Here is a 23,222-nt window from a genome sequence, read left to right on the forward strand (position 1 = left end):
GAGGATTATATCCATATAAGAATTCAACAGAGAAACGGCAGGAAGACCCTTACTACTGCCCAAGGGATCGCTGATGATTACGATAAAAAGAAACTAGTGAAGGTGTTTAAGAAGAAACTTGCCTGCAATGGTACTGTAATTGAGCATCCAGAATATGGAGAAGTAATTCAGCTACGGGGTGACCAGCGCAAGAACATATGCCAGTTCCTCGTAGAGACTGGACTGGCTAAGGACGACCAGCTGAAGGTTCATGGGTTTTAAGTGCTTTTGGCTCACTGAAGCTTAAGTGAGGGTTTTCTTGCAATGAGTAGAATTTCCCTTCTGTCCCTTGTCACAAATTTAAAAACCACACAGCTTGTATAATGTAACCATTCGGGGTCTGCTTTTAACTTGGACTAGTGTAACTCCTTCATGCAATAAACTGAAAAGAGCCATGCTGTCTAGTCTTGAAGTCCCTCATTTAAACAGAGGTCAAGCAGTAGGCACCTGGCAGTGTCCAGCCTGAAACAAAGCAATAACATGATGTTTCAGCCAAGCCCAAAGCCCCAAGATCACAGGCTGGCCAGAAGCTCCTCGCTAGAGTTCCCTGCCCTCAGAGAATGTCACCACCTGAACAGTGGCGGTGAAGCTGAGAGGGGTAAGGCAGCAACGGCACCTGTTACCACTAGAGGGCGCCAGCGTAATCAAAGTTCCCCAACCTGACCAGGTGAATGAAGCTTAGAGCAGCCACCTTCCCTCTCGCGAGGTGATGAGGATATCTGGCTTGCCACCAAGGTCTTTTTAATCAGACAAATCCTAGCTCTCTGATGTCCAAACACGAGAATTTGAGGCCAATCTTCTATCAGAGTTAAACTTTTGACAAGGGAACAAATTTCCAACTGTTGTGTCAGTCATGTAGCTAGCTATGGAGCTTACAACATACTAGCAACAGCTGCCCAATGCCATGTGAAGTAACAAACTGATTTTTGGGTTTTTCACCTTCAGTTTTAATGTTATGTACTGTATTTAAACCCTTATTTAAATAAAACTTGTTTTCAGAAAAAAAACTGCATATTATATAAACAGTGAAAATCATTAAATACTCAGAAAAAGGAGAGGTTTGAAACCTAAAAAAAAAAAAAAAATGTCTAGACCTTATCTTTGGGCCTGAACATTTTCCCTTAGTCTGCTCTTTGAAGTTAAAAATGTGCACAATAACAGTGTCCAGATAAAAAAAAAAAAGAAAAGCACAGTAAAAGAAAATTCGACAAGATCTATTTTAACAAAATTTATTAAGTTTAACAAGATTTATTTTAAACAAACAGAAATGGGAAAACATCTGAAGCTTTTTGTGTTTAATTAGCCAACAAAATATCTAACCAAATTATTACCTGAATGATAAAAGGCCATATAGTAAGTTTAACTGAATGGCTTTCAGCCATTTGCTGAAAACAAAATACAATTTTACCAGATGTACCTATGTATATGCAGACAAGAAAAAATACAATTTCTACAAAACTAATATGCTAACAATGATCAGTTTCAATTTGAAATACAAAATCAAGTCCATTAAGCCATGATCTCTTCCTGCAGTCATATATAAAATGCATTAATATTTGTTCAAATTGTCTTGAAATTTCTCAACTTCCCTCCTGTTTCACACATTTCAGTTAAAGGAGTCTTTTTCTTGTATTTTCTCATCTCAGTTGAATTACTCTACTGTGCCCTTGAAAGACTGGCTTTCATGTCACTGTAGTTGTTACCTTTTTAGCCCCAAGGGACAAAGACTGCTTTTGTACAGTGGTGGAGGAGACACCTTTCCATCATGCCTTGGAGTGCTGAGAAGAGCTAAAGGTCACTGCTTCAAATGGAAGCTCACCCTCTCAAAGGGGTACCCAGCAAAAACGTTTCAGAATGCTAATCCGAGTTAAAATGTTAAATCAGCTGAATAAAACAATAAAGAAGAAAAAGCATAAAACCCAGAGCCATTATTTATACGTATTATTTTCACTACTGTTTGATATTAATAGTAGTATTTATAAAAGCAGATAGAAGTTCACTAGAACACAATAGGCCAACAGTACAAGAAGGGTCACAAATACTAAGTATCTCAGAGAAGTACCAAAAAACACACAAATGCGAAAACAAAAGTTTTTAACTCATTAACACCTAAAGTCAGATAAATGTTGATTTGATCGTTTTATACAACAATCTCACACCAAACTGAAATTACTGTAACAACACACTTTTGCTATAAAAATAAAATTTCAAAACTTATACCACTAAGCTTAGCTCATTATCTATTACCAACTTTCTCCAAATTTGATTAATAATTAATTTTGAAAAATGGAGTCTTTCAATTTCCCTAGTAGCATTATTAGGACCAAAACTCAAATCTTCATTAATAATTGCTAAGTGGAATATAGAAAATCCATACACTGTTTCATTAAGGAGCAATAGAATATGATAGTTATTTTAAATAAAAATTATATTAAATTATCCTTGTTTTTTTAATGGGAATTGTAGTTTATTTAACTAATTTTGATATGTCACTGCGGAGCTGCAATTTTCAACCAATGTGCCACAAGAATTTTTAAAACATGCAAATACCTGACTATTTAGTTAGAGACACTGACCTCTTTTCCCTTAGAGTGTCAAATTTTAAAAAATGACAACCACCAAGACAACAATAGCCGTCTGGTGTGAAAGAATCAAAATCATACCTATATTTTTTTGTCAGATTGGCAAAATATAGGATGTATTTTTCAGTGTGCCACAGAATTTTAGTAATTGGTTTATGTGTGCTATGAGATGAAAAAGATTGAAAATCACTGCTGTAGAGAATCCAAACTTTAAGATGCATACTTATAGAAAAAAATATAAAAGATTTTCACTTTTGATTTTTTTCCCCCAGACACACAGCTATATTACCCTCTTGATATACTAAACAAAACCTGCTAGGAGACTGTCAGTTTTTTCCTTGATCAGCAAAGTTTTATACAGAGTACCAAAATAGTCAAATGCAAACTAATAGCCAGACATTAGCTAATATAAATGTAGTCTAGACAGTAAAATTTTAATTTATATTATTTTCAAGATAAACAAAGGATGGTAGAAAGAAGAAAATTAACCTTGATATTTTTCTACTATATGCCAAAAATTATGCCATGTACTATACTTATGTCAACTCCTTTATATACACACACTAAATGCAAGCACATGTGATTATGATATCACCATCTTTAAGATTTAGCCCCTGGGAAAGATTTCTCTTCAATTAAATTCCCCACAAAGTAGGTAACAAATGGTAAATATGTATAAAAATTAAGTCTGTTGCCATGGATCTGAGGCAAATGAAAAGTCAATTAGAAAGACTAGGAGAAGGTATCCTCATGAAACAGGTATTTTGATGTTTCAGCTTTTTCCCACAGGCTAACAAATACTATCTTCCAATGATTTCTCTTACTGAAAAACTACTTTACAATTAAGAATACATTTGGTCCAATTATAAGTTCCCATATGGAAGAAAATAGCTGATAAGCCCTTTGAAAGCGAACAAACCAGATTTCAATTATGTTCTATAGGGCCACTTCACAGAGCAAAATTTCCAACAACAGAAGAAAACAAAGCTTGTTAGCTCATGTCTGTGACCAAGGACCACTATACACCACATTGCTGCTTCCTTGCTTTTGGTTTTCAAGAGCTTGATTATTTTGGACACGCTTTTCCTTTGGCTTCATCCTGCATCAGTTTACTAAGCTTCCTAAATCTATAAATGTACGTCTTCGTTCCATGTTGCGAAGTTTTTGGATATTCTTAGTTCATATAATTTTTCTGCGCCAATCTCCTTCTCTTCTTCTGGACTTGAATGACATGAGTGTCAACCCATTTATATGGTCCCTCAGGTCCCCGAGGCTCTCTCTGTTCCTTTTTTTGTTCTGTTTTCCCCAATCTTTTTTTTCTCTCTGTTCTTCAGTTTGGATAATTTTATTGGTCTATCTTCAAGTTAACTGACTGTCAATTCCACTGTGCTATGGAGCTAATGCAATAAATTTTGCATCTGAGATATTTCCAATTATGAAAGTGCTGTTTGATTCTTTTTTATAGTTTTTATTTCTCAGCTGAGAATTTCTATCTTTCTATTATTTCAAGTGTGTTTACCTCATAAAGCATAGTTTTAATAGTTGCTTTCAATATTTGATATTTCCAACATCAGGATCATCTCAGGGCTAGTGCCTACTGTCTTTTCCCTTAAGAACTGGTCATATTTTACTGGTTCTTCACATATCAAGTAATTTTAGAATGTATCCTGGACATTTTGAATGTTAATGTTATACATACTCCAGATCCAGTTATAACCCTTTGAAGAATACTGATTTTTGTTGGTTTATTTATTTGAGTAGACATATAACCTGGTTAGGTTTACACTGCAATTTCTTTTTAGAAACTGCTTAATTTCCAACAAGTTTATTTCCATTTTGTTTATGAGTTTGTGAAAGAACAGCCTAAGACCACTCTGGTTATCCCTATTCATTCAGAGGCCTGAGCACCGAGTGGGGACTCCAGTGTTCAGTGGTAAACTGCTGAATAGGCACAGAGCACCTGCATGCCTTCCGACCTGTCTGAGAACTCAGGTTGAAGAGCAATGAATTCAGGAGCTGGAGCAGTCCATTCACCCCCAAATTCCTCCTTGGTCACAGCCTTGTCAGCATCAGCCTATTGTTACTTTTCAATCTTTTCAGGATCTCTGCAGAAGCAGAGATCAGGCATGACCTCCCACGGGGGCTCACAGGACACGATGCCATGCATGCACAGAACTTCCTGGGCCAGTATCCCTTGAGAGACCCACTGAGTGATCCCCTTCTTGTTGCATGGGATGGTAGCGTCCACAAAGAGCAGAGGAAGGACTATGTCACACAAAGAATAGTAGGCAGAGAAACATAAAATGTCCCTGTGAGAGGCTGGTGGTCAGCCCTGGAACCAGCAACCACCAGTAGTCTCAGCTCCCAGAAGGCTGCCTGGATCTTGTTAGGGAAGGTTCCAGAGTGAAGCAGTGCTCCAGAGGCAGCAGCAAACAGTTCACTGGCAAGCACTTCTGGATGATATGACACTGACATCTGCCAGATTTCCAATGGCAAGAATGGCACAATGTGCCAGCAGAAGCTTCTTCCAGGTTCTCTTAAAATCCATGATGCAGATGCCATCCCTTTTCCTTTGGTAAATGTACTGTTCCATTTTTAAATAAGACCAGGTTCATGCCACCTAAGTGGATTCCTAAAGCAAAAAATTTGAGGACATCCTCCCTTTTTCAATTGCAGTACATCAAGGGCTCCGGACATGGTGAAATTTCCCTTAGGTTATGACAGGAAATCATGACAATGCCCTATGGACCCCACTGCAGGTAACACAGAAAGGCCAGACTGCAGTTTCTGTTTCACCTTCTATAGACAGTGAATCCAGTGTCAGTTCAGGTCTCAAAGCCTTGGCTATGCTGCTCCAGATCTGGTCCCATGAAATATGCCACTCGGAGGGTGAACCTGAGACTTGGGTGGTAGTTTAAAACTTGTTTTCAACAATTTGGGTCTGTGCATTCCAAGCTTGGCATGAGCTCGGGACATATGCAGGGTCATACATAGAATTAGAGGATGGACTTCTCCAGGGTTCCCCTCACATTCTCTGTCCCACATGGTTCTCCTTACCTGATTCCTCGGGCCAGAAAAACATTAATTTTAAGGTGTTTCAGGGTTAACAGGAGCACAGTATTATATATGTTATCCTCTAAAAAGATAATGATGCATGAGATTAATTGCTGAGACCAGAAAGACTAGTATCATTCTTCCAAAAGGTAAGCTAAAGGTCAAAAGAAAAACTATCCTTATATTGCACACACACATACAAACTATCCAAAATCATTATGCTCTGGTCTAATTTTTACAATTTCAGTTTAACTGACCTAAGAACAAAATATAGGGAGTTAGATATGAACTGAAACAACTACTCATCAATGCAGCCTTACTGAAGGCAAAGTGTTTAGAAAGACAAAACCTGAGAAGTTACAACGAACTTCTATGAAATCATGATAGTTAAAGTAGGTCTCAGAGGCTCAAATTAAGCAAAACCCCAAATATTCAGACTATTAAATATACCTGGAAATTCAAAATAAATAAATGAACTATTTTACATAGCAAATTTTAAGAGATGGTAGAGACTCAAAAGCTTAGTAAGTTTTGATAAATATTTAAATTAAATCGTGTATAGTAATCCATAACAGTGAATTCAGGAAAGCCAATGAAATTTGAGATATAACTGCAACCTCTTTTGTGTCCCTAAAAACAACAGTGTCTATCTGCACAACTTATCCCATTGATGAACCACAGGTATTACTTAATGTGGCTTTTCTTACACATAGCCTTATTCTTACTGTATATTTTAAAGCTTTAGGAACTTTCATATACAAGCATTGGCCAAAAGCTAATAAAAGAGCAGTAATTTATTTCTTCTACTTCATAGGATCATGGCAGATCATCAAATATTTTTAAGAATTTTTAATTTAATTACTCTGACTCACATAAAAAATGCTACATACCAAATATAATAATATCTACAAAACTTATTTTTAGGTTTATAACAAGTACTATAAATTTTAGTAAATAACCTGAAACACAAGTCAATGCCTTATTTGATAAAGTCACTTTCAGTTCTTCCGGCCCCCCCACCCCCGCTTTATTGGGAATAATTGGCAAATAAGACTGACAGATATTTAAAGTGTACAAAATGATGATTCTGTAAATATATACACTGTGAAAATATTCCCTCCATCAAATTAAGATGTACATCACCTTACTTACTTTCTTTTTTAAGTGAGAGAACTTAAGTTCTATCTCTTAGAAAATTTCAATTATACAATACAGTGTTATTAGGTATAAGTCACCATGTTATACATTAGGTCCTCAGACCTTAATCATCACACCACTGGAAGTTTGTTTTAATTTGTCAATTGTTCTGGAGACCAAGGATATCAGAGAATTCCTATATTTATTTAATATAGTGAAAGTATTCTCTAAACTTGCTACACTAAAAATATAATTCAGCCCTTGATGGTGTAGCTCAGTGGACTGAACGCTGACACCGGCCTGTATACCTAAAGGTCACTGGTTCGATTCCTAGTCAGGGCACATGCCTATGTTGTGGGCCAGATCCCCAATTGGGGGTATACAAGAGGCAACAGATTGATGTTTCTCTTCTTCTCTTTCCCCCTCCCTTCTATTCTCTCTAAAAATAAATAAATAAAATTATATATATATCAGATCCAAAGAGGGAAGGGACAAAAATCTGATCACCTCATTTTTACTGCACTTTGACTGAACAAGGTACATCATAGAGGGTTTTTTTCTGTTTGTCTGCTTTTTGTTTTTAAATTTACAGTTTAGCACTAAGAGATATTAAGCTTCATCATAAAAGAAAGTCAGAACTGGAAACACATATCCATACAGAAAAAAAGAATAAAAATATAGCAAATATGCATACTCCTTTTGGAAAGCCATGCACAGCGGAGAACTAAATCCAAAGACGAGGCACCTCTGGGCATCTGGGCTGTAACCATGCCGCAGCAACATTTCCAGGCAGTCCTCATGCCCTCCGAACACTGCTGAGTAGACAGGGCTCACTTTGTCTGGCCCAGTGTCACAGACCCGGTTAGTAAGTGGTATCAGCAAGTCCAAGATTCTGCAAGTACACAAATGTGAAAGCACTTGATGTGTTCTATACATATAAGTATAGGCAACATTTCTACAGCATACATTTTAAGAGTCATCTATTGATATACACATAATAAAAGTCTATCTTCAGTATAGCTTCTACCTATATTAAATTATTACAGGCTATATACTCCAAAATGTTCCACTTATTATTGTTGCTCAATACAAAGATCTTTAAATTGATTTGAAACAGAATTAAATAATGTTCTTATAAGTAAACAAGTAACATGGTGTTCTTTCTTATTTTTTCAGTAATTATGTACCTTACCACCATGACCTTCCTCCCCAAAACTTAAATTATGCTAGATATTTTAGGATCTAATCAATTATTTCAAACTTTATTGTAGTAAATATAAACTAATATCAAGAAATGTTATTTCCCTTTCTTAAAGTACAAACTAAAGTTTTATTTTTCTAATTAATAAGAATTTTTTTAAATAGTAAGTAACATGAAATGAATAGTATTTTCATCAGGAAGAAATTAGAATTTCTGCTCAAATATTCTATTCTCTGAAAAAGAATATGAGCTCTTTAAACACTGAGGAAGATTTATAAAGAAGTTTATTGATATGCAGAGAAAGTTATTAAGAAAATCATTAAGACAAAGTCTTTATATTATTTGTAACCTTACCTCCAGCAGGCAGCTGGAAAGGACTAGTCTACTTTTCTAAAATTAAAAATAAAACTAAAAATAATGAAAGCCAGGAAATTCTCCCTCTTTCTGGGAAAAGAAAAGGGCCTACTCAAAGTACATTCTTTCTCTCTGATACGTCTCCCTAAGGTGATGAAGGTATTAAAGGAGAGCTCACACTCACAGAACTTACCTTAGAAGTTGTCTATGGAAGAAATCATAATTGACAAATAGAATTTTCAAAATTGAGAATGAAGGAGAATAAATCCCCAAGATGGTTTTAGTATCAGTGTAAAGCTCAGAGTATAAATTATATGTAAGATTTGTTTAAATAAACAATTGAGAATTAAGAAAAATATCAAATTTTAAAATCTAAATATTGTATTAAGATAAAGAATTTGTTTAAATGTCTTAAACTTAACAAATGTGTTTAATTTTTTAATGGGTTAGAAAAATACTCTTCCAGGAGGCACAAACATGCTTATACAAATATCTTTAAGGAAATAGTGACACACCATGCCACCTAGTGGCATAATAACCAAATTTCAGAATCAGCTTTCCTACTTAAGCACAGTGATGACAATTTCAATATAATTTTTTAATTAAATAATACTAACAACAGCTCTAAAGTTATTATTGTAGAACTGTGATTCTAATGACTTTAATCCAGTGGCAATTTATGTTAAGATGAACTGCTGTATTTTCATAGGTATAACCAGATTATTAGCTTCAAAGGCTCCTGGAAGTCTCAATTTCAAGTTCCAACCATATCTCTCTCTCTCTCTCTCTCTCTCTCTCTCTCTCTCTCTCTCTCTCTCTCTCTCTCTCTCTCTCAAAAATTTCATGAGAACTTTTGGATAAGGAAGAAGAGTCATATAAGCAAAACTGGCTTACATAAACAGAAGTCTAATGAAAGTGTTCAAAATAGGAGAATTACACAGACCACACAAAAGAAAGACTGGACTCCAGCAGGGTCGCAAACTCAAAAGCTTTCTGCAATCAGTGAGGTAAGGTAAATAAGCAATAAGGCCATCAGAGAGCTAATTAAAGATGCCTGGGATAAAACTGGAGAACAGCGTAAAAGTACCACCATAGGTTGAGAAATCAGGGTGTAGACTTAACACCCTGAGAAAGCAAGCAAGTCCCTGGGGTTGTCCCATTTCCAGAAACTGTGCCTGCCTTACACTAGAAAGGGGCATGACTAAGAGGAACTGGGGCTAGCAGGGAGGGTAGATGTCAGGTGGATCTAGTCACTCAGTAGTTTGGTAGAGGAGGAAATACCAAGGATTTTGTCTGGAGGTAAAATGTCTGGCCCAGAAGACTTATCCCTTATTACCTTATAATTATGAGACTATTTTTATTTTCCATTTTTAACACTTACTCTGTATGGCCCATCTGTGCAGCGGCATGAATTGGTAACTGCCAACTGTCCTCATTACAGTAGAGATTAGGATCTGCCCCACTGGACAGCAAAAGCTCCACACATTCTGTGTGGCCCTCTTGAGCAGCAATGAACAAGGGAGTAGCTTTGTCCAAGGCTTGACAATTGACATTTGCACCTAATACAAATAAAACATTTAACAGATGATCCTCATGTATGTATGGGGTTTAAAAACATAATAATGAACATAAATTTCAAAGCAGCCTCCTTAAAAGTTTCATAGTACAGCAACCCTTGAACAATACAGGTTTGAACTGCTCAGATCCAATTATATGCAAATTTTTTCCATCTTGTAAACAGATGATGGGAAGTTACAATATCAATAAATATACCATCTTGTAAACAGATGCCAGGAAGTTAAGATATCAGTAAATATACAGTATGCTCAGTGTCTTCTGATTTTCTTAATTACTACGTTTCTTTTTTCTAAGTTTATTGTAAAAATGGTGTAGAATACATAAAGAACATGTTAATCAAGTATTAATGTTATCAGTATGGCTGTCGGCCAACAGTAGGCTATTAGTAGTTAAGTTTTGTGGGAATCAAAGTTATATGCAGATTTTCAACTGTGTGTGTGCGTGTGTGTGTGTGTGTGTGTGTGTGTGTGTGTGTGTGTGTGTGTGTGTGTGAGGGGGCAGGTATCAGCCTAATCCCCACATTGTTCAAGGATCAACTGTACAATAGCTTCCTCTCTTCAGTAGATATTGTTGTATAAACATACTGATTTACCTAACTTGCTGGTAATCATTTAAATTATTCTTGCTTTTTTGCTGACAAGAAAGCAAGTTATTAATATTTTAGAATTCATTTTTAAGTTAAAACAAAAATCTCAGTCAATAAAGGATTCATTTCATTCTAATGCCTCCTCCATCAAGCACTCTGCGGTTCCAATAAATTATTGTTTAAAAAGGTAAAAAGTAAACCATCAAATATGGATAACATTTCTGATAATTACTGAAAAACATAAGAAAAAAACTTAAATTATGAACCTTTGTAGATGCCACTAATCAATTCAGGCTAACTTTTATGAAAAAACATTCCAGCAGATATGACATACATAGGGGCTATGCCTGAAAGCTAGTATTGACTATACTAATATTGACTATTACATTCTTTTTCTTCATGACCAATGCATGGCAGAGCCTACAATAAAAGGAAGAAAGTCTATTTAAATGGGTTCTGAGCTGATTTTTTAAAGCAGAAATCTAATCAATTATTTAGATACCAATATAATTAGACACCAGTATACAAAGATACAAAGAAGTTGAAAGTGACCTCAATAATTGTAAAGGTTTTGAAAACAGCAGAAAGACTTCCCCAAACTTTCTGACAATAAATGTGTTAAATATGCTATAATGTTATTATATGATAGTGAGAATTTTTAAATTTCTGGAATATATCTCAGTGGGAAAATCATCATTATCAAGAGGGGAAAAACTACTTTTTATTTAAAAGGATGTTCCATAAATATACCTTTAATAAACCAAAGCCATGAGATGAATAAAAACTGTGCAAAATATAAATAAATTTATGGACCCTTCAGATTTTCCAGCTGGACATTACACATGTCTAGACAAGTAGAACCTTAATACAAAGTGGATGCTTCACTACTATTAGCTTCAGAAAGAAGTAGACACTATTACTGAGGAAAGACTAAGTCAAGAAAAAACCTACTTAACTTTCTTTTTTAAGTGATGTTTCATTTTAATTGACAGTTTCAAAGTATCAGAGAATAAGAAACCAGTCTCTGTAAGATTACAGGTAGAAAAGTTGGACAAAATAACAGATAAGTCACAGAAAGTAAGCCATTTTAAGGGGTTAGAAACGTAGTCACATTATAAAACATAACTACATACCTCTTTTCAACTTGGTGTTCATAACTATTCAGAGAGGAGAGAAGGGGGAAAAAAAGAACAAAGCAAAAGAATAGGTGCTCAACATCCCAGGAATAGGCCAGGCATCAAGAGAGTCACTAAGGTGCATTTTAACCTATTTTATTCAAAATATTAATTACACACTAATAATTGGAAGCTATGGGACTGGAAGCCACACAGTGAATTAGGGCAGTCCTCGGGAAGGTACAAAGAAGGAAGATGAGAGTTGGAAGGCATGGGTCCAAGTCCTGATTCTGTCAAAAGATATTTTTCAGATCTTTGGCAAGACACTTAAAACACTCAGGACCTGAGATTCTTAATATAAAAACATATGTTTAAATTAATGATTTTGGAGATTCCTCTCAACAAAGGACTTATAGACTTATACCTGTAACAGATATCTTAATTTGGCACTTAATGAATGTCTGTTTCTTTTGCTTCCTACTTCAACTTGAGTATCTGAAGGTTTGTAAAGAGAAACTAAAAATAAGAAAACACATGCCCTGTTGTCTAAACACTTTCTTTTATACATTTGGAGGTAATTTATCAAAAGCATAGGTATTATAGTAGGTACATGAAAAACATAGGTATTTAAAATTTTTATATTGAATGTAATTTGTCTGATGGTAAGGCTGGTGTATTTCCCTTCTGCTCTTAACTATCCATGCTCAGTCAGGTTAGCACTCATGAGGTGATTGGAGGAATTTAAAAGTCCTTACATAACAAATGTTTCTGGACACAAATGTCACAGGGAGTTAAGAACGTCAGCTCAACCCTATCTTCTCTGACTATGCTGACTGTATAATGGTTGTCCTGAGAAACTCTTAGCAAGTTTATGTTGCCATTAACATAAAAAAGTATAAACATTCTTGACTTCTGGCCAAGATGAAGGTGTAGACGGACACGCTACATCTCCCTCCACAACTAAGAAGGAATACAACTATCTCAAAACTAGAAACAACCAGATGTTCCAGAAAATCAAACTACATGGAAGTCCAGCAAACAAAGATATAAAGAAGAAATACTCATCCAGACAGGGAGGAGGGGCAGAGCAGGGGCACAGAGAATGAGGTGTGGTGGCAGCAGCAGCAGCAGCAGCAGCAGCAGGGGCAGGCCAGCAGAAAGCGTTCCCAGCTCCTCACCAGGCCTAGCAGCTCACAGTCCCAGCACCGGAGAAAATCAACCCTCATTGCTTCTGACTGTGCAGAACAGTGGGTGTTGGGGCTGAGGCTGAAACTGCCGGTCTCAGCAGAGTCTGCTTGTTTAAAGGGCCCCCACGGTCCTAGAACATCCCCAGACCCACCCACTCTGGGAACAATGGCCAGGGCAGCAGCTAGAGGGGTGCCAGTCCAGTGCGGAAGTGGGAGAGGTGCCTGGAAAAGGGGCAAGTGCTGGGCAGGTAGAATTGTTCCCTCTCGGACCCCTCCCCGACATACAGCGCCACAACGTGGTGAAACATGTCGCCCTGTACTGACAAATCCCTAAGGCTCCGCCCCTTACAATGTAACAGGAGCGACAGCTCTACCTGGGATGCAGAGGCAAACAAACACAGGAGCCTGTCAGAATGAGGAGACAGAGAAGTATGGCCCAAAAGGGGAAACAGATCAAGGTTCCAGTGGGAGAACTAAGCGACGAAGAGATAGCCTACCTAACAGATGAGGAGATAAGACAACCTAACAGAGGTAGAATTCAAAACACTGGTGATAAAGATGTTCACAGGCTTGACAGATATGTCTGAGCATGGCAGACGCATAAGAGAAGAAGTGAAGGCTATGCTAAGTGAAACGAAGGAAAAGCCACACAAAACCAATGGTGAAGGGAAGGAAACTGGGGTTCAAATCAATGATTTGGAACATAAGGAAGAAAAATAGAGTCAACCAGTGCAGAATGAGGAAGCAAGAATTGAAAAAAATGAGGAAAACTTCCCAAATTTTGTGAAGGAGACAGACATAAAGGTCTGGGAAGCATGGAGGGTCCCGGGCAAGCTGGACTCAGCCAGAGGGGACCACAGCAGGATGCATCATGATTGAGATGCCAAAGGTGAAAGATAAAGAGAGAGTTCTGGGGGCAGCAAGAGAGAGGCAGAGAGTTGCCTACAATGAGGGGCCCTATAGGACTATCAGCTCATTTCTCAGAGGACACTTTGCAGGCAGGAAGGGACTGGCAAGCAGTGTTCAATGTGATGAAAGGCAACCTGCAAACAGGATTACTCTATCCAGCAAGGCTATCATTTGGAAGGGAAGGGAAGATTAAGTGCTTTCCAGACAAGATAAAGCTAAAAAAGTTCATCATCACCAAGCCATTATTATATGAAATGTCAAAGGGACTTACTTAAGAAAAAGAAGATCAAAACTATGAACACTAAAATGACAATAAACTCACAACTATCAACAACTGAATCTAAAAAATTCAAACAAAATCCTACTAAGCAAACCAGAATAGAAACAGAATCATAGATATGGGGATCATTTGGAGGGTTATCAGCTGGGAGGGGGGAGGGGGAGCAATGGGGATATGGTGCAGGGATTAAGAAGCATAATCAGTTGGTACAAAATATACAGGGGGAAGTTAAGAATAATATAGGAAAGGGTGAAGCCAAAGAAGTTACATACATGACCCATGGACATGAACTAAGGGAAGTGGGATTGCTGGAGGGAAGGGGGTTACTGGGCAAAGGGGAGCAAAGGGGAAAAAAATTGGAACTACTGTAACAACATAATCAATAAAATATACTTTAAAAAAGTATAAACATTCTTTGAAATAACCTATTTAAATAATCATATAATTGATCAAGACATACAAATCAAAGGCTTAATATAAAAAATAGCTGTTTAATAAATTAATCAATCCTAAAACAGTTTTTTACCCTAGGAAGTTGGAATTGCTCAGGTCCCTCTAAGAAAAGACATCCTCATCATTCAGCTTCCAATAAACCTACTTTAGTGATAGATCATTATGTTTTTCCTCAGATAAATTAGTAGCTGTACATTGCATTATGTTAGTAATAGACATTTAGTAACCAGGCTTATATAATCAACTTGTATGTACTCTTATTTACCACTGACACAAATCCATAAATATCACAACATAATTTACATCTGGTCAACAATTCTTCCTAGGAGGATACACAGTTAAAACTCATGATCTTAACAGTGCAAAGGCTAATGGAGTCATCTTACCCGATGAAATAAGTATGCTCAAACTTTCTAGCTTGCCATACTGAGCAGCCACAAATAAAGGTGTGATTCCGAAGTCATCCTGGCATTCCTTGTTTGCTCCTCTTTTAAGGAGCAACTTTATGGTTTCAGCATTTTCCTAAAGCACAGATTCATATTTTAAATAAGAAAAAACAAAGAAAATAGAAGGTATCTCTTTTTTTTTTTTTTAAGATTTCATTTATTTATTTTTAGAGAGAGGGGAAGATAGGAAGGAAGAGAGGGAGAGAAACATCAATGTGTGATTGCCTCTTATGCGCCCCCAACTGGGTACCTGACCCACAACCCAGGCATGTGCCCTGACTGGAAATCAAACTGGCAACCCTTTGGTTTGCACGCTGATGCTCAATCCACTGAGTCACACCAGCTAGAACAAGGTATCTCTTTCTTTTCTTATTGTTGTGTTTTGTTTTGATTTTTTATCCTCACTAAAGGATAACCTTTTTAAAAAAGTTGGAAGGGAAGGAAATATTGGGTTGGCCGAAAAGTCTATTACATTTTTCCATAGACTGGCTCTAGTAGTGCTTAGTTGTCTTTAACTTCATTCAAAACAATTTTGTTAGATTATTGTCACAGCTGTCATAGCAGCATGTATTTTTTAAAAACTTATCAAAATTGGTGAATTTTTATGCAGCCATTTTAATATTGAAGATGGAAGAATATATGCAACATTTTCAGCATATTATGCTTTATTATTTCAAGAAAGTAAAAACGCAACTGAAACGCAAAAAAAAGATTTATGCAGTGTATGGAGAAGGTGCTGTGGCTGATCGAATGTATCAAAAGTGGTTTGAGAAGTCTCTTGGTACTACTGATATCTTGGCCAAATAATTCTTTGCTGTGGGGGTGTCTTATGCATTGGAAGATGTTTAGCAGCACCCCCGGCCTCTACCCACTAGAAGCCAATAGCAGGAGCTAGCTGGCATACTCAGAATATCCAAATCAATAAAGTTATTGGTGAAAATGAATACTGTGTCTTTTATTTTATGGAAAAAACTAAACGGACTTTTTGGCCAACCCAATATTAAATGATCAGATTACTCTACACCTTTAGCAAGCCCATTAAACAAATAGATCGTACTGTTCTATAGGAACTACAGTCCTTATAAAATCCTGTATAATTAGCTTCCTAGCCCAAGCACTAAGGAGTTATCACAGTTTCTAAACACACTGCTATACTTAAAATAAGCCATTGCTCCTTATCAGTTTATATCCCAAGTATTCAGATGGTCTCTTACCTATGCTATCAACATTTGAAAAACTTAGATAATCCCTGTCCCAAAGCTGCTGAAACTACTAGAGCAGTTGGCTTATTCAGAATGATCATTAGCATTTAGACTGCCTTTTCTGCACTGTACTGACCATCATAAATCACCGGCAAGTAGGAAGCAAAAACTGTATAGAACTGTCATTTTAAAAGGGTAAAACACACAATTTACAGGAAGATGAAATAATAAATTCTGAAGTTACCTGAAAAGTAGCCTGGTGCAAGGCATTCCATCCACACATAGAATGGGACCCATTAACATTTGCTCCATGGCGAAGCAACAGCTTTAACACATCTATCCGTCCATTTTCAACAGCTGCAACATAGCAGTCAAAAAAATTATTGTCAGTAGAAAGGCATGTTTGTAGGACTCTGGTGGTGTGTCTCAATACCTACTCACAATGCTGTGATTATTCCCATAAACAAATGAAAACACATACTCCCTACGCAATGCCAAAACATTCGTCGCAATTTTCTTACCCCAATTCCATTAATATATACATCCTTTCTATGCAGATACAGATTATTTATAACTGTGTTTTAAAAGATAAAGAGAAGAAACGAAAGCAAGATGCAAACATTTATTCTCTCTGATAATGGAGACAAAATGTTTCTGTTTTGTTAAAAATGCAAGTGAGAGGAGAATGGGGCAAACACATTAGAAGAAACAGTCTCAAAATGATTGAAAGGTTTCCTATCATCATTTGATCAAAAATGACAGTAGTCACTGGCAACTGAAAGAGAAATATTACAAGTTCTGCATCTTAGATATTTTTTGCCATCATATACAGCAATCATTGTTAAAATTAAAATACAGCTTTTTTGCAACAGATTTGCCACCAGAACGCAGGTTTCATGAAAATCACTAAATCGAAACCAAAATGGGAAAGGAGAAGACTCACATCAACATTGTGGTCATTAGACACATAGATTGCGGCAAGTCTACTACTACTGGCCATCTGATCTACAAATGTGGTGGGACCGACAAAAGAACCAGGGAAAAGTTTGAGAAGGAGGCTGCTGACATGGGGAAGGGCTCCTTCAAGTATGCCTGGGTCTTGGATACACTGAAAGCTGAACATAAGTGTGGCATCACTCCTGATATCTCCCTGTGGAAATTCAAGACCAGCAAGTATTATGTGACCATCATGGATGCCCCAGGACAGAGACTTTATCAAAAACATTACTACAGGTCCACCTCAGGCTGACCATGCTATCCTAATTGTTGCTGCTGGTGTTGGTGAATTTGAAGCAGGAATCTCCAAGAATGGCCAGCCCCATAAGCATGCCCTTTCAGCTTACACACTGGGTGTGAAACAGATGACTGTTGATGTTAACAAAATGGATTCCACTGAGCTACCCTAGTTAGAAGGGATACCAGGAAGTTGTTAAAGAAGTCAGTGCCTTGTCAGGTCCGAGACACCCGAACAGCGAGGAGGGCTCTGGTCCAGTGGTGAAGAAAAACTTCCGCGGAGCTGATGAAAGGTTTTGTATGCTTTATTGGTGCAGCAGAGAGTCCTTGCTAAACACACTCCCTTTGTTCCTACTCGTGTACACAGTGAAGCAGTTTTTATACACTTCACAAACAAAGGCAGCTCACAGCCAAGAGGTTATATAACATGCTGAATCGTTGTTGACCAGAACTCGCTGTCCGGAAGTAGGGCTGACTCCACCTTAAACCATGGCCATGTACATCAACCAGTGCCTTCCCCTGACACACCTACATTAAGAAAACTGGCTACAACCCTGACACAGTAGTATTTGTGCCAATTTCTGGTTGGAATGGCAATGGCATGCTGGAGCTAAGCACTAACACGCTGTGATTCAAGGGATGGACCGTCACCTGTAGAGATGGCAATACCAGTGGAACCACGCTGCCTGATGCTCTGGATTGCATCCGGCCACCAACTTGTCCAACTGACAAGCCCCTGCATCTGCCTCTCCAGGATGTTCACAAAATTGGTGGTACTGGTACTGTCCCTTTGGGTCAAGTGGAGACTGGTGTTCTCAAACCTGGCATGGTGGTCACCTTTGCTCCAGTCAACGTTACAACTGAAGTGTGTTGAAATGCACCATCAGGCTTTGGGTGAAGTTCTTCCTGGAGACAATGTGGGCTTCAATGTCAAGAACATGTCTGTCAAAGATGTTCATCGCAGCAATGTGGTTGATAACAGCAAAACTGACCCACAGCTGGCTTCACGGGTCAGGCGATTATCTTAAATCACCCAGGCCAAATCAGTGCTGAATATGCACCTGTTCTGGATTATCACGCAGCTTATATTGCTTGCAAATTTGCTGAGATAAGGGAAAAGACTGATCATCATTTTGGGAAAAAGCTGGAAGATGGCCCAAGGCTTTTGAAATGTGGTGATGCTATTATCATTGATATGGTTCCTGGCAAGTCCATGTGTGCTGAGAGCTTCTCTGACTGTCCTCCTCTGGGCCACTTTGCTGTTTGTGACATGAGACAGACAGTTGCTATTGGTGTCATCAAAAACAGTGGACAGGAAGACAGCTGGAACTGGCAGTTACCAAGTCTGCTCAGAAAGCTGAGAAGGCTAAATGAGTATTATCTCCAACACCTGCCACCCCTGTCTTAATCAGTAGTGGAAGAATGGTCTCAGGACTGTTTGTCTCAATTGGCCATTGACGTTTAATAGTAAAATACTGGTTAATGATTATAATGCATCATGAAACCTTCAGAAGGAAAGGAGAAAGTTTTGTGGACCATCTGTTTTCTGTGTGTGTGGCAGTTTTTTAAGTTATTAAAATCAGTACTTTTTAATGGAAACAATTTGACCAAAAATCTTTCACAGAATTTTGAGACCCATTAGACAAAGTTTAATGAGAAAAAAATACGGTAAAACTTTGCTTATTTGAACTAAAAGGCAATTCCAAATAAACTAAATAGTGTTGCTAAAGAAATGCATTTTACTTAATGATAGTAACTGAAATTAATGACCCCCACTTTGGAAAACAGTATGGAGAAGGTTCCTCCAAAAATTAAGAATAGAGCTACTGTATGACCTTCTTCAGGGTATCTACCCGAAAAACTTGAAAACATTTATTCATAAAGACATACAAGGTCCGTCCAGAAAAAGTCCACCCATTGTTAATATAATGAGAACAGTTTGCACTACATCAATTAACCTGGCAGCCAAGAAGAGTGGACTGGAATGCGCATGTGTGAACAATGACAACTTCACTGTACTAGTCAGTGGGGATGGTAGATGCTGTTAATGAGCATGTGTACTGTGTGGTCGTCGCATTAAAAATGATTGCATGAGTAGAGCAACTAATCTGCTTCAAACTTTGTGTTAAGCTTAACATTCCTCCACAGAAACTATTCAGATGATTCAGCAGGCCACAGCTCTGGGCAACTGGTGACTGCCAGCTCTATCACAACAACTCACCCACTCATGCATTCCATCTCATTGCAGTTTTTTGGCAAAACATAAAATCACCTAGGTGACTCAGCCCCCCTACAGCCCAGATTTGGCACCCTGCGACTTACTGGCTTTTCCCAAAACTAAAATCACCTTTGAAAGGGAAGAGATTTCAGACTGTCGATGAGGTTCAGAAAAAATACGACAGGGCAGCTGATGGCGATTGGGAGACTGTGTCAGGTCCCAAGGTGCCTGCTTTGAAGGGGAAAGAGGCGTCATTGTCCTATGTACAATGTTTCTTGTACCCTTCTTCAATAAATGTCTCTATTTTTCATTTTCTGGACAGACCTCAGATGTTCCCTGCAACATTATGCATGGTAGCCAAGACACAGAAACAACCCAAATATCTTTCAATGGATGACTGGATAAAGAGGATGTGGTACATATACATAATGGAATACCACTCGGCCATAAGAAAGGATGAAATACTGCCATTTGTAACAACATGGATGGATCCTGAGAGTATCATGCTAAACAAAATGGAAAAGGATAAGAAACATGTTATTTCGCTCATATGTAGGATGTAAAACAGAAAGCAACAAACAAATAAAAGAAATTCAGATAGGACAATAGAAGGGTGGTTACCAGAAGAGGTAAATAAAGAGGGTAAAGGGGCAAAAATTGATGGTGATGGAGGGAGACTAGACTTTGGGTGGTGAGCTCACAATGTAATATTCAGATGATATATTATTACTGAATTATATACCTGGAACTATGTAATGTTACTAACCAAAGTCACTGCAATACACTTAATTAAAAAAACAAAATACATTTTTAAAAAACTAATGGCTCTCAAGCTGCTGGTAAAGTAAGTCTTTCAAAGGACAGTTTGCTTGCCTATTGATATCCTTCTACTAATCTCACCAAATTATTCTACTTCCTTTTATATATATCTAATTTAACATTAGCACAAGATATGTGTAGTCTAATATCACGTACGTATAACAGTTTCTAAATCCCACCTAGTAAAAGTGAACATAAGTATAATGCTATTAATTTAATAGAACAAGCAAGCGGTGCTAACCTTTATACCACATTTCTACCAGAATGTTATCTACCATAAAACTTTCTGCTATGAAGGTGGCAGTAACCCTGGAGGAGTTAATGAAAAAAGAAATAATGCCAGAAGAGACCTGCGTGGTACTTAAATAAGTACACATGCACCGTTAAGTAAATACGGTACACTGTGAATACTGTAGGTATGAGGCTCTAACAATGACTTCTTAGAATTATAAGTCTGGGTAAATATCAGCATCTATAAAAGACAGAGAGAAGGGATGTGTAGAAAGTCTGATTTCATGTGCATGGTAATGGGAAAGAAAAAACAAATGAGATTTTTTATTTTATTTCAAGTATACAGTTATTCTACAACTTCTACTGTAGTAGGAAGCAGAAATCAACAACTCTCAGTCAAAAATCAGAAAGGTACTAAACATTTAAACGAAAGGCCACACTTGAAAAATGCTAATATAGATGCAATAGGAAAATAAAGCACTTAAAAGTATAAAATAAATAATAAGTGTACTCATTATTATTAAAGATGGTAACATGCCATTGATATTCTATTAATTTTGTATATTGAATTTATACTAAAGCTTATTTCCCCCATAAGAATGGTCAGAAGTTCTTAATGAAGAATTCTCTTACCCTGGGAGGTTTCAGAAATTTAAGCACTATGGTTCAGACAGTACCACTATAGAAGTTTAATAAATCTTATTTCTAAGTTAACATTGAAGGGCATTTTACTAGGGAAAATGACAGTTTTTAAAGCTGTTATTTTTCTATAATCAATCTAAAGTCAATCTAATTTTGGATAGAGGTCATGACAGAAAAGGAAGAAAATTTGTTTCATATTCAATTCATGTATCATTATCAGTGATTGCTGGCAAAAATTATTCTATAGCCAGACCCTGAGTTGAAGATTATCAGGCTGTCAGAGGAGATATATGAAGCAGAGTGAAGGTAAGTTTGTTTTTCATGAGTTAGGCTGACCTTATAAAAGTGAAAGTTGAAAAAACCTGTTTTGATTATTAAAAACAATATAGAAGTCAGAGACAAAAACTTTTTTTCACTTTTAATATCATAAGTACATTAAGATATCTCAATTCTGCATCTCTAGTGAAACCATACCTGAGCAAATAACATTTGTATAGCTCTTGCTAATTATTTCAAAACAATGCAAATTTAATGGTTAATAATTGGGAAATAGTAGTTTACCAAAGTATATTAAGAGATTACATCTACTGCCAAAGCCTCTCCTTTGGAAAAGGTGGATTAACCTTCTTTGTCCTTATGTAACAAGTTACCACATTGGAGGGAGAAGGAGGAACCATACCATAACAATGATGTTATGCATCAATAAAAGTTTATTCAAAAAAAAAATCTCTAACTTCCTATTTTTTGGTCACCTAACCTACTAAGAAGCATACTCCTTGAGAAAAGAAATCTTTCTACAGCCAGTGCCAATCACAGACAGAAGACAGGCAATAAATAATCGTTGACTGGGTGAATGGAAAAAAGATGTCTAAAAGAAAATAAGATTTATTTCTTTTTAAAAATACATTCCCTCTCCAGACTGAATAGACTTTGGAATTACACTGCTGGGTATAACAATATAACTGGTACTAAACTAGCCACCCCACCATAGACTATCATAAGAGTGGACAAAATATATAGAGACAACTTTTTCTGGCATTAAACAACAGACAGAACACTGACTCCTGAGAGAAGGAAAACATATAAGGTGAGCCCTATGATCGCCTCAGCTCTCTGCCTGGGGATATTTCTTGATTATGGTATAGTGAGCTAAAGTCTAAGCAGAGCAAGGGTAAGGTTGAGGAAAGAGTACTTCAAGCAGAGGAAATAGTATGAGCAGAGTGCAGCAGTCCACTGAGCTAAGGAGGCAGAGACCAGAGTTTAAGCAGTTGAAATATGTGGGGCAAGGCCCCACAGAAAACAGAACTATGCAGAGGAGAGGGCTCTGGTATGGAAGTTCTCCAAAAATGCTTGGCTATGATCTGGGCTGCACATGTGGAATGCAAGGTGGAAGCCTACAAGAGAACTGCTAAAGGGTTCAAAATGAAACTGTCCAGGTCAAAGTAGTGAAACCACAAGACTTTATGGACACTCTAAGCATCCAGCTGAGACACCCCCAAAAGACAAAGCCCTAGGAGTAAGGGCCACATCTGAGATTAAAGCCAATTCTAGATCTTTTCTAAGCCTAAGAGATCAAGAAGCAGGCAAAGGTTGAGAGTTGAGTCCCACCAAGTTAAATAGGCTTGGGAAACACCTTAAGCTCTCTACAGATCTAGTTTGACAAAGCATAAAACTGAACCTAAACAATATCAAGGTGATAAACCAGTAAATAATCTACCTATTAAGAAAAAAAAATCAACCTTTCTCAGATGAACATAACAGAATTCAAGTCTCTATAATATTCTATCCACAATATCCAGTATATAAGTCAGAAAATAGCTAAAAGAAACTGACCCCAAGATGGCCCATACATTGGATTTAACAGATTAACTAATGCAGCTATAAATATGCTTTAAAATTTTAAGGAAAATATACTCAAATTTTTTAATTCTAATATATATGGTAAAAGGCAGGTAA

At 37.2% G+C, this 23,222-nt stretch overlaps 1 protein-coding gene across 3 annotated transcripts in view; it reads right to left on the minus strand.

The window, feature by feature from the left end:
• The window catches only part of LOC150005966 (putative G protein-coupled receptor 75), a 147,274-nt gene that overhangs the window by 24,261 nt on the left and 99,791 nt on the right, over window positions 1–23,222 (minus strand). For 2 of the 3 annotated variants that reach the window (XM_090281289.1, XM_090281288.1), the window contains 4 exons: window positions 16,368–16,480; window positions 14,862–14,997; window positions 9,749–9,926; window positions 7,507–7,704 (listed from right to left, as the gene is read on the minus strand). In XM_090281289.1, coding sequence (XP_090137415.1) covers window positions 7,507–7,704; window positions 9,749–9,926; window positions 14,862–14,997; window positions 16,368–16,480 — 625 coding nt within the window. The remainder of the gene's footprint in view (window positions 1–7,506; window positions 7,705–9,748; window positions 9,927–14,861; window positions 14,998–16,367; window positions 16,481–23,222) is intronic. The other variant, XM_090281287.1, reaches the window with a different exon arrangement.

This window comes from Furipterus horrens, unplaced genomic scaffold (genome assembly GCF_987537825.1).
Source record: "Furipterus horrens unplaced genomic scaffold, mFurHor1.1.pri manual_scaffold_6, whole genome shotgun sequence".
In the NCBI taxonomy this organism is placed as follows: Eukaryota; Metazoa; Chordata; class Mammalia; order Chiroptera; family Furipteridae; genus Furipterus; species Furipterus horrens.